Source organism: Malaclemys terrapin, chromosome 1, assembly GCF_027887155.1.
Source record: "Malaclemys terrapin pileata isolate rMalTer1 chromosome 1, rMalTer1.hap1, whole genome shotgun sequence".
In the NCBI taxonomy this organism is placed as follows: domain Eukaryota; kingdom Metazoa; phylum Chordata; order Testudines; family Emydidae; genus Malaclemys; species Malaclemys terrapin.
In genome coordinates, this window is record NC_071505.1 from 219584705 (window position 1) to 219597917 (window position 13213).

General features: G+C 37.3%; 1 protein-coding gene across 3 annotated transcripts in view; it reads right to left on the minus strand.

Annotated features, from left to right (window-relative positions):
• Positions 1-13213, minus strand: part of FRMPD4 (FERM and PDZ domain containing 4) — a 453075-nt gene that overhangs the window by 9646 nt on the left and 430216 nt on the right. For all 3 annotated transcript variants that reach the window (XM_054007791.1, XM_054007784.1, XM_054007798.1), the window contains exons 8-13: positions 10976-11107; positions 8842-8961; positions 8052-8188; positions 6949-7075; positions 2705-2794; positions 1919-2101 (exon numbers count right to left, since the gene is read on the minus strand). In XM_054007791.1, the coding sequence (XP_053863766.1) occupies positions 1919-2101; positions 2705-2794; positions 6949-7075; positions 8052-8188; positions 8842-8961; positions 10976-11107 (789 nt within the window). The remainder of the gene's footprint in view (positions 1-1918; positions 2102-2704; positions 2795-6948; positions 7076-8051; positions 8189-8841; positions 8962-10975; positions 11108-13213) is intronic.

A 13213-nucleotide genomic window follows, 5' to 3' on the forward strand; every position in this document is an offset into this window, starting at 1 on the left:
CGACCATCATCAGCATGGAAGCATGTCCCCTGGAATAATGGCCAAAGCATGAAGGGGCATATGAATGTTTAGCATATCTGGCACATAAATACCTTGCAAAGCTAGCTTCAAAAATGCCATGCAAATGCCAGTTCTCACATTCTGGTGGTATTGTAAATAAGAAGAGGGCAGCATTATCTCCTGTAAATATAAACAAACTTGTTTGTCTTACCGATTGGCTGAACAAGTAGGAGGATTGAGTGAACTTGTAGGCTCTCAAGTTTTACATTGTTTTGTTTTTGAGTGCAATTATATAACAAAAAAAAAAATCTACATTTGTAAGTTACACTTTCACAACAAAAAGATTGCACTACAATACTTGTATGAGGTGAATTGAAAAATACTATTTATTTTGTTTATCATTTTTACAGTGCAAATATTTGTAATAAAAATAATATACACTTTGATTTCAATTACAACACAGAATACAATATATATGAAAATGTAGAAAAACATCCAAAATATTGAATAAATTGCAATTGGTATTCTATTGTTTAACAGTGCGATTAAAACTGCGATTAATCGCGATTAATTTTTTTAATCGCAATTAATTTTTTTGAGTTAATCGCATGAGTTAACTGTGATTAATCAACAGCCCTAATTAGTAATATAAAGTAGTTTAGCTTTCTTAGATTCCCATCTCCTGGCTCCTTCAAACTACCTGGTCTTAAACACAGAGGAAGGATGATCTTCTGATTACATCATAGGACTAGGAGATTCCTGGGTTTGCCACAAAACTTCTGTGTGAACAAAATGAGTCATTTAATCTCTGTCTCAGTTTCCCCAACCACATAATTACCCCTAAGGGGTGCTCTGTGACATTAATAGCTATAAAGCACTCTGGGATCTTCTGATATTGTTATTGTCCAGGGAGCTAAAGAATAGAAGGTGCTCACCAGCCACTAATGTTTTCTGGTGCATCTAGATCAAGTTGCAGCAATATTATCAACTTAAATATATTGAAATAATACTTGTCAATAAAAGTTAAGTGTTTGAAAGAAGAGCTTGGTAAATATTCCATGTGTATTTTTTCCATATACCTTTGTAAGAAAGAGGAAAATTGGTAGCATCCTTAGCTTAAAAGTATTGAACTTTTGCATACTGTGATATTTCCCACTTTAAGCTCTATTTATCCTCTATACAATTCTATAGAAAGTCTATGAAAGCTTCCACCATAAAGCTTCAAGATCTTATAAACTGCACTGAGAGGATGTAATATGCAAAATTCCACTCATTTCCACTGAGGCAAAGAGCTCAGTAAGATTCAAAAGAGGATCTTACTGAACTAACCTCGTTATCTCCATACTGATTTATATCTGCCTCTGGAGATTTCCATTACTTGCATCTGAAGAAGTGAGGTTCTTACCCACGAAAGCTTATGCTCCCAGTACTTCTGTTAGTCTTAAAGGTGCCATAGGACCCTCTGATGCTTTTTACAGATTCAGACTAACACGGCTACCCCTCTGATAAAAGAGGATCAGACATTTATATGAAGAATGAGAGCCCCCACAATTACATTAGATAGAATAAAAAGAATTCAGAAGAGTTACGGGATTGGGAAGAAATTTCCCTTCTAGGTAGGTTGTTCCAGAGCTGTCCACTGTGGGGTTTCTCTTACCTTCCTCTGAAGCATCTGGAACAGAATACTGGACTAGATAGCTCATTGGTCTGATGTGATATGGAAATTCCTATGTTCCTAAGTAATCAGCTGTATGCCATTTGGCTAAAACAGTTCTACAGTACACGTTCATAATATTGGTAGCGTGAAACATTTATAACAAAATCATGCACAACTTTATCAACTATTCCAATACAGAGGGAAAATGAAAATCATGTTATTTTAAGATACTAAATTGATACAAATCAACAGTCAACTTACTTTTACATCTAAGACATGGAGCTCAACTCTAACAGTGCTCTCATCTTCTGTAAACATCTCGATCCTGTTAACGTGGCTAAAGTCTGCTAGCAGGGCCACCAAGTTCGTTTTGGTGTTGATCACGTGGCTGATACCATAGCGGGGCCCTACTAACAAAGTCACTTCTGAACGCTTTTCTCCTTGCTGTAATATAAAAAGAAGAAAATAAAAATTAAAAAGAGTAAGAAACCTGACAGGTTTTACCGAACAAAAATAAAATAAGATGAAACAAAAACACCACTTCTACCGTTTCATTTTTATGAGATTTTCATTTGCACAGTATTTCTTTGCCATGAGTTAGTAAGTTCTTTGGTAAGAGGCAAAACCAAACAAAACCAACAACAGGTACATGATTGTACTAGATTTATAGTAAAATGCATAAAATAAAAGTTATCTTGTCACAATTTATTTTTGTTAGAAACTGACTGCATTGTGGTTTTCATGGGTGGATGTAGAGTATATGTCTTAAAAGAATAATTTTTTTATTCAACAACTTTAGTATTTTATAATTATACCCATGGTATCATCCACCAAATGAATGCTACCTCCAAGCTACAAATCAGAATACAACGGAAGACATTTTCAAGAAGAATGAAATAAAAGTATTTGTGTGGTTTGATCCAATATAGTGTATATGTTATTTTAGAATGTTTGATTTGGACTTGAACTTCCTTAAAGCAAATGTGTGAATCAGGCAGATACAAATTAATTGGAGAAAATTATCAAGAAAATAAAGGAAAAAGTTACCACTAATGTTGCCTTGAACACACGCCCCCCGTATAATCGCAGATCGCTGAGGAACTTGAGATAATGCACCTTGGCTTGCAGAGCAGACAGCTGAGGAGAAGGAAACTTCTGATGTTATTACAGGAGTAAGATGCAATGGGGGAAATCAACACATATGGAAATGGAAGAATTAAAACATGATTACACAGCCTAAGGAGACTGGACCGTGACAAGAGCTCATCAGACTGACGATAAATCATTACATATTTGACTTCCTGATGAAGGAACAGGATTTCAGATCTTGGAATTAAAATCTTATTTATTTTGATCAGATGTACTCAAGACTCATGCATGGGTTGCATCAGGGCACTGCAAGTACATTGGAACTTTTCCAGTAAAAGGAAAATGTTAGACTACTTAGATTAAACATCTGTTCATTGAGGGATTTCAAGGGTAGACTGGAGTTTCTATTCATAATCACCATCAGTAGCAGTTCTTTAAAATTTGGTTTACCAATGTGAATTTAAAAAGAACGTGATGTTTAAAAAATTGTTAAGAACAGCTATACATGGCACATTTTGCTAGATACTTGTGATATATAGGATTTTATTTCTAAATTACTTCTAAGAAGTTTTTTTTAAACAAACAATAATTTAGTCACTTTTCTACTACCCGTAACAGAGGGTGAACCTGAAAAATAGAAAGAGAGACAGACAAACATGCCATAATTTATTTCCACGAAAAATAGGAATAATTTACAAATAGGTTTAAATGAAGGTTTTGGGGGGCAGGAGTGTGGTGTTTGCTTGCAGTTTCATTTTTTGGAGAAAACAAACAATTTAAAAATTAAGAACTAAAGTACAATTTTTAGACTGAAAAAAAAAAAAAGCTCTTCAGCTCATACAAATAATGTAGCCCAAAATCTGCAGCCCTTGCTCAGGCAAAAACCTCAAAATCCACAGTTTAAAAAAATATATTTTGCATACAAATCAAGCCCTCCTTAGTTCCAAAAAGTGGGCACATGGACAAATTGCTAAGGAGGAGTACAAAAGAATAGCATAAGCATGTCAGAACAAAATCAGAAAGGCTAAGGCACAAACTATCTAGGAAGAGATCTAAAAGGCCATCAGACAAGATTCTTTAAATTCATTAGGAGCATGAGAAAGACGAAGGAAAGTGTAGGCTCTCTACTTAGTGGGGAAGGAGAGCTAATAACTGATGACATCAAGAAAACTGATGTGTTTAATGCCGATTTTGCTTCAGTCTTCACAAAAGATTAATGGTGACCACACAATATTAACAACAACGAGGAAGGAATGCAAGCCAAAATAGTGAAAGAATAGGTTAAAGAATATTTAGATAAGTTAGATGTATTCAAGACAGCAGGGCCTGATGAAATTCATCCCAGGGTACTTAAGGAACTATGTGAAGCAATCTTGGAACCGTCAGCAAGTATCTTTGAGAACTCCTGGAGGATGGGTGAGGTCCCAGAAGACTGGAGAAGGGCAAACATAGCACCTATCTTTAAAAAGGGGAACAAAGAGGAATAAGGGAATTATAGCCCAGCCAGCCTAACTTCGATACCTGGAAAGGTACTGGAACAAATTGTGGAAGCAGAGATCTCTGTTTCCACAAAATTATTAAACAATCAATTTGCAAGCATCTGGAGGATAATAGGGTTATAAGGAATAGCCAACAGGGATTTGTCAAAACAAACTTAACCAACCTAATTTCCTTCCTTGACAGGGTTATTGGCCTAGTGGATATGACGAAAGAGTAGTTATGATATATCATGATTTTATAAGGCTTTGACATAGTCCCACATGATATTCTTATAAGTAACCTAAGGAAGTGTGGGCTACATTAAATTGGTATAAGGTGGACAACTTGTTGAAAGACCATATTCTGCAAGTAATTATCAATGGTTCACTGTCAAACTGGGGGGACATATCTAGTGGGGTCCTGTAGGGGTCAGTCCTGGGTCCAGTACTATTAAATATTTTCATGAATGATTTGGATAATGGATTGGAGAGTATGCTTATAAAAACTTATGATAACACCAAGGTAGGAGGGTTGCAAGCACTTTTGAGGGCAGGATTAGAACTCAAAACAACCTTCACAAATTGGAGAATTGGTCTGAATTCGACAATATGAAATTCAGTGAAGGTAAGTGCAAAGTACTTCACTTGGGAAGGAACAATCAAATACACAACTACAAAATGGGAAATAATTGGCTGGACAGTAGTACTGCTGAAAAGGATCTGGGGGTTGTAGTGGATCACAAATGGAATATGAATCAATGTGAGGTAGCTGCGAAAAAGGCTAATACTCCAAGGTGAATTCACAGGAGTGTGGTGTCTAAGACATGGGAGGTAATTGTCCTGCTCTACTCAGTACTAGTGAGGCTTCAGGTGGAGTACTGTGTCCATTTCTGGGTGCCACACTTTAGGAAAGATGTGGACAGATTGCAGCAAACAAAAATGAAAAAAAGGTTTAGAAAATCTGACCATTGGAAATTTTTAAAAACAGGTTGAACAAACATGGCAAGGATGGTGTAGGTTTACAGGGTCCTGCCTCAGCACAGAGGGCTGGACTTGATGACTACTCGAGGTCCCTTCCAGCCCTGCATTTCTATGATTTTACCACTCCACCCTGTCCACTGGTGTAACTCATGCCTATATTAGGAAAATTTGAATAAATACGTTTATCATGCACTGCATCTTAAAAGTCTCCAGATTTAGGCTTTAGTACTCAGCCTTCTACTGAAAATGTCTTCTCCTATCCCTCACTAGGCATTCAGTGCTGGGGACAGATAGCTAAAGTAGTCAAGTGGAACACAATGATTGTGAAAGGAGACAAAACCTCAGATAGGAAGGGTCCTAATCATTGAAGGGAACCAAATTTATAGAAGATAACCACTTCCTGGATTTACTCCCAGAGTGGACTGGTAGCCACTACAGACCACCAGGGTTGTTTTCACATTGGCCTGTCCTGCTAAACATGCAGGTAGCTGCACTATGTATTACAAGAGAAGCCCTCAGCAGAGCACATGATAGCAGCCCAACTGAAGGTAATAAAAAGCATAGATAATTTTGTCAAGGTGTGCATCAGGGAGGCAGCATTGTAATCTCTGTCCTAACTGAAGATAGTGTAAACTATTGTGGGCCACTATTGCCAGCTGGGAATCCAGCAGCAGGGATGGATTCAAACATACCTGAACCACTAGGATAAAATATATACAGCTGACACCATTTCAGCTTTTGCTGCAGCTATGTAAAGGGTACACATTGGTTTGTTCAGTTAAAAATTTGGCAATTAGCTTTTAGTTAAACCTCTAACGTTTAGCAATACTAAAATAAACACAGATTTATGGTTGTCTCTTGGGTCCTGAGCTGAAGCCCATTGAAGTTAATGGGTGTCTTTCTGTTGAGTTCAATAGGTTTTGGATCAAGCTGTTGGTATTCTCCCATTCACAGAGTGTCCCAGTATCTAAAAGCTGCATATACACCTCTACCCCGATGTAACGCGACCCAATATAACACAAATTCCGATACAACGCAGTAATGCAGTGCTCCGGGGGGGGGGGGGGGGAACTGCACGCTCCGGTGGATCAAAGCAAGTTCGGTTTCACCTATAACGCAGTAAGATTTTTTGGCTCCCGTGGACAGCGTTATATCGAGGTAGGGGTGTATATGGTATAGATGTTTTCCACAGGCAAATATCCATAGACATTTTCCCTCACAGTTTTCCTGGTTGAAGCAAAGGCTTAATACCAAACTAGGCATATTATAACAACACGGAAGATTCAATTACAATAAGGGAGATAATTTATCAAGTGACATCTTGCCAACTGTGGTCACTTTACCCTGCGGCGCCAGAGCAAATCATCCTGTAGTACCATGAAAATGTCTTATGTCTGTGCCAGGCTCACAGGTTAACATAGCTTAAAGCATTAGAGGCAGAGAGAACATAATTCTCTAACAAGTTTGCCATTAACAGCAGGTGCTAAATGAATTTAAAAAATCCTGGTGGTTAATAATCAATTTTCCACCATTCTCAAAATGAGGAGATGGTTTAGCTGGGGTATAATTAATTATTTTTAATTGTTCTTGGAAATGTGGTAATAGGCACTGAAAGTTATACAGTCTAACAATCTTTGAAAATATACTGGCTAGGTATTTCTCCAAAGAACTAATTTTAAACATTTCCCGTGCATGCAGTCCTCTCTGGTCTTTAAAATATATTTTCCATTAAGATGCAAATACCTTTTTACCCGGAGGAACTAGGTTTTGATTTGCTTTGACAAGGTGTGAAAGTGCTTTCTTTATGTTCTTTTCTTTCATGCTTTGCAGCACAGCAGATGGAAGAAAAGTCTCTAATCCCCATTCTTTTCTGCAATAAAAGGCATATCTTTAATTTCACATTCCTGTGTTGATTATTTATCTAAGACTAGATGGTGGCTGTGATGCTGAGTAAATGAATGCCTGAAAGCACAGGGAGAGTTGGTGAAGGCACCAGTTGTGCTATAACAGATTATTTTCTGAACTCAGTGTACATACTGTTTCATAGAAAAATAAGATGCTTTAACATTTGCGGTGTGAGGCTCTCCCTACCCCAGGGATTTTCCAAGCTGTTTTCAGAGACTCAGAGATTCCTCTCATTTTAATCTTTAGTTCCTCACCTCCAATATATGAATAGATGCAGTAATATACACATAAACCGTGGTACAATTCTACATTTTCTGTAAGGAACATTTCTTAAGGCACAATGGCAAGGGTTTACTTGCTCTGTTTTATTTGTTCTTTATTAGGGGTTTTTAGACCTATATTTCATATTACACCCCACTATGAGCACATTGGGCCAAAGGTTGCACCAGAGTAACTGAGAAGGCAATTTAGCTCAGCATGTGTTACACAACCTTTGTATTTGGAGACAGCTGGTATGCAACAGTCAAGGATTAATCAGTTCAAAATTGGCAACTGCACCTCTCCCTCCGGGGCCTTGTGTTGTGCTGACCATCCTTCTGGATGGGGAGAGCTGTAAATGTTGCCCCCTCAAAAGTGAAGCGGAATCACTTCCAAATTAGCCATAGGGATCACATGAGGCTCTCAGCTCAGTGCTCCGGGGTCTGTGGCAATCTCAGAGGAAGAGAGGTTTAAAGCTGGTGTGTTTCAGGTACAGGCCATCTTGCTAAACGTGGTTTAGTCAACAGATGGGCAAGTACAATACGAGAATTAAAAGTGCACTGAAAGCACACAAACCTAAAATCAGGATATGCAGACAGACAGACCAATCGACCAACATGCAAAAGACCTACAAACACTCTCTAACCTTTGTTTTTGAGGAATGCTCTATATGCTATACTTACTCAATATATTTGAGGGAGATTTTCTGAGTTTGTCTGGTGGTCACAGTCGCAATATACATTTGTAATGCAGCCAGCCGCAGAGCAATATCATATTTCAGCTCAGGTCCAAACCTCTCCTGAACCACATCATTACAGCTCTGCCAAAGAACCAGGAGAGGGAGCATCAAATTAAAAAATCTTTGACTTAAAAAGCGAGGCATAAACAAGCTTTTATTGATTGATTTTAAAGATGGCTGCATTATGGATTAACCCCATGCTGAAAGGTGGCATTACACTGACAGTAAGCTATGTCTCTCAGATATGCTGGGTATTCATGAAGGTCTGGGTGCCTCAGAAGAATCCAGGTAGTTGCCAAAGAGCAAATGGCATGTGGATTTTGATACAAGCATGTTTTGTGTGCATCCCCGCTGTGTGTGCACCATCTTTCCCATCCTCCAAGAGATTTTCCATGAATGACAGTACAGGACAAGAAACGATTGCTGAGAAGTGCTGCCGGCTCACTTCCTTAAGCCTCCTAGAACTGAATACTCTTTGGAAGGATGCCACAGTATTAGCATATAAGAGGTATTTTTGTGAGGGCTTGGAGGGGATAGGGACTTTGCTGGAAAATAAACACCTGCACATCTCTCTGATTGTGGTGGGTTTAGGTAACATAATCAATATGTTTAAAAATCAGGACCCTCCCATTGCCCAATTTTTATCTGTGAAAGCACAAATGAAAAAGTGCTTTCAAAGTTGCTATCTACATGTTTTCTTAGCTTATACTAAGACTGGTTATGTTTTCACTTACCTGTACATATAGATATTCAAAAGCAACTGGATCTCTTCTTAAAAGGTCAATGGGATCCTTTGGGACGAAGCTGATTCTGAACAAACATCTCATCTTATGGGAGCTTGGCCTCTGGGTCACCTAGAAGAGTGCAATCAGCTTATTAGCACTTTGAAACACTGGATTTGGAATGCTGTTCTTCGTTTTAGACACCTTAACCCTGATCCAGAGCCCACCAACATCAAAAGAGAGACTTCCATTGTAGCTGGTTTGGCAAAATGAAAATTGAACTTTGTCCATCTTTAAATATGTATGTTTGTGGGACCAGGAGCAGCTGAAGATTTATCAGGACACAAACTGCCCAAACACATCTAAATGCAATAAAAGTACTGGATTCTTCCAGTGCAATGTGTCAACTGAAATGCTGGCTATAGTTATTCTCCACTGGCAGTGAAGTTGTTCCATGAAAAAAGTGACTTCACTTTAAGAGACTCTCACTGTATGACTTCCAAGTATGAGATTGTGGCAGCCCTCAAAGTAATAGATTAAATAGGTTTTGTTTGTATGTTTTTTTCTCATTCACAGAACATTTGTTGACAGGGATTTGCAAGAAAATCTTATTGAAAATTACTTTTTGAGAAAATAAAACAATAGGTGGTGGTTCCGGGGAGGAACCTTATTTGTAAAAGGGATTTGATCCAATCACTATTCAGCACTTTTTTAGCTATGTGATTCTAGACCAAGAGATTTCTCCAAAGACTCTTGTACTACATGATGACAATAGAGTCATCCACCATTTCAAGATAAACTTCTTTGATTGACAGGCAGCATAAAACTTATGAAAAAAGTAACAGCAGGCTGAGCATATTTACATGGTAGCATAAAGTCGAGCTACCAAGTAAGTTGTGGGACAATCAGATGAAATGGTCATTTCCCACTTCTGCTACAATAAAATATTGTCAGTAGCAAGTGTATGTGGTAAATTGAAGTAGGAACTCCAATGAAGAAAGCCATAGAATAATGCATAATAAATGTAGTCCATTTAATTCTACCAAATCTGGATAGAAAGGTAGCATTTTATATTCTTTATAAATATAACATTATATATTAACAATTTATAATCATATTATTCCATTCATTGATTGACAGAAGCTATGCTTAGCATTAAAATCTTTTAAGGAATAACTGTCTTGCTCTAGCAGTCTTTGTAATATATTGTGTATATATATATATATATAATAATATTTAAAAAAAACCTCCAAACCTTTAGATTATCCTGCACTTTCTCTGTATCTCTGTTCCCAAATACCTAGGTATAGCGTGTGTGTACACATAAAAACTCTGAATGGGATTTTCTTAAGACCTCTGTGTTGGCCTAACTCTGCTCCCATTGATTTCAATGGAAGCTTTACCATTGACTTCAAAGAGGGAGCAAAGTGAGGCCAGCACTGAGTGCCTCTGAAAATCCCACACTCTTTGTATAAACTACACACAAAAAATTCTGTTCAAAGAATGTTCAGGTTGCATAATCAAGCACTTCAAAGTTAAGAAATACAAGATTTAAGGTTGCACAGGCCTCCTTGTGCATATGCATCGTGATACACTCTTTAACTACATGATCACAGGGCCCTTGAGAGTTGTAATTATTTTTCCTTAGGACCCCTAAGCTTTTTTGGAAAGTTTTGCTAAAATAGGTGGGCAATGACTAGAAGGAAGACAGCTTCAACTTACACAGATATATCTTGGTAACCAGGGAGGATGCAAAAGACTAAATCGTAAGTATTTAAATGAGTTTTGATAAACTGAATAAAGTTCTCTGGCCTGTTGCAATGAAACTTTTTGTCTGTTCAATGATTTTTATGAGTAGTACTATATATGATATGAAAAAGGATATGATACATATTTTCTAGCTATACATATGATCACTTCTGAAGTTTCATATCCCTTTGTAATGGGCTACCAAAGCATCAAAATATGATGTCTAGATAATAGACAAACTGACACTCCGGGAGAGCCATAATATCATAACCAATAATCATGTGTAGATGCTGGTAGTGTTTCATTCAGTGCATCTTAATTAATTCACATAAGTAATTGGAGGAACAGATAATTTACAGATGATCTAATATCAACTTGCATGTATTATTACACCAACCTGAGCTAGAGTCTCCTGTTCATGTAGCAAGAGAAGTTTGGTTCCAGCTCCTTCAATCTTCTGCTCCAGCATCAATGAAAAGTGTTCAATACACTTGATGGAAAGCTTTTCTTGGAGTGTTAAGATGACATCCTAATTAAGAGAGGATTTATAAAATGTGATTAAAATCACAAAAGGCTTGAGGCTTGATTTTCCATTGCCTTGCAGATTGTCTAGTCATTTACACAAGTATAAAGTGGAAGTTAAATACTCCAAGTCAGAATGGTTGTGTTTTACTCTCACTTTGCACAGCTGTAAACAATTATACAAGACAGAAACAAGTGCAGAATAAGATCCTTTATGGTTAGGCTTCTCTGAGTTAAACTCCAGACTTTTGGGACCAGATTTTTAGAATTGTGTATGAAAAATGTATGTTGTATATAAAATTACTGTGATGGATGGACTTTTGTGGCAATTGAATGTGTAAATTATGTTCACACAATTCTGAAACTATATGCCTCAGATTCACCCTAAAAATAGGCAATATCTCCCTCCAAAAGAGAGAACATAAACCTCTCCAGCATTTCAAAGTGGGAACCACCAAATCACAGGGTGAGTCTGGACACAATTCAATGAATCTGAATAGATTTGTTCCTACAGTGAAGGTTTTTAAAAAAAATATGCAGTCAAAACTCTTGTTAAGAAACATTAACACCCCTGCATTGTAGAGCCATATTTATATATTTAAAAATGATCAAAATAAAGTCAACAATATGACATGTCTCCTAGTCAGCACCTCCAAAGTTGGGGTTTTGTTTTCATTATAAAAGCGAGGCAGGTGGGGATTATAGCAAAACTCTTTCACAGTGACATAAATCTTAAAATAAGGGTGATCGTTTCAAGTGTAATTGTTTCTAAAATTACAATTAAGTATTAAATTGTCTAAATCCAATCTTTATTTCACCCAAACCTGTTCAACTATCCCTAATTATCACGCATATCTAGATCATTAACATCATTCAGCAATTATTGTTAGTTTGGTAAGTGCAGTGACAGTAGGGAAGACAAAATAAAATCGACATTGAAATGCAGATTTACGATATACTGGTGAAATTATTAAAGCATTTACATCCATCCTAATGATTGTTAGATATATACATTAGGGTCCAGATGGATAGGATTTACTAAAGAGAGCATCTGATGAATAACAATCCAACTACACCTCTACCCCGATATAACGCGACCTGATGTAACACAAATTCAGATATAACGCGGTAAAGCAGTGCTCCGGGGGGGCGAGGCCGCGCACTCTGGCAGATCAAAGCAAGTTCGCTATAATGCGGTTTCACCTATAACGCGGTAAGATTTTTTGGCTCCTGAGGACAGCGTTATATTGGGGTACAGGTGTACTTTAACAGAAATTAGGCCAAAAGTTGATTAGGTAGATTAATAGATCAATTAACCATTTTTCATGGAAGTATAACAAATTGGTGCAAGAGTGGAGTGTGTGTGTGTGTGGTGGTGATTGGACAGGAGTCTATAAACCTTAAAAAATAAACCATGTCATTAATCAGTTGCAAGCTACCATTTAAATAGTGTAAGTTACTATTATTACTGAGTTGACTCAGAGGGAATTTAAAACCTACCCAGTCAATCTAGTGTTATTGACACTTCTAATTTGTGCTCAGACACAAACAATATAACAGTAATTTGAAGAAAGATGTTTGCTAAAGAGAAGTAATATGACACTGTGACGTGCTGTTTACTAATTGCTTTTTCTGAATATGCTAATAAGAGGTGCATGCGTCCAATTATTAAAACCAGCCAACATTTTTCTCTTTAAAATGTATAGCACCTGATATTAATTCCTAACCAATCTTCTCTCCCAGTTCCCAGTACCTTATAATCAACTAATCAAAATTTCCCTGCCTTCACTTCAGTAAAAATCTGTCCTTACCACTGCAGCTGAAGAAAACTGAGGTCAAACTGATTGAACATCATGAAATAAACACTATAAGAATCATGTTGATAGAATAAAATGGGAAAATTTTGAATAAACGGTTGTGATAGAAAACATCAGGTGCAGAAGTGGAAAAGAAGAAATCCCTCAAGCCACTCTTTATCTACTTATATGATCCTCATCACCATAGCACCTTGAAAACTCACCTGTGACTTTGACAGAGAGAAGTCATCCTGACAGAGCTTTCTCGGGCACTGGTCCTAGGCTATGGAAGGAACTCCCACAGGAACTAAGGACCA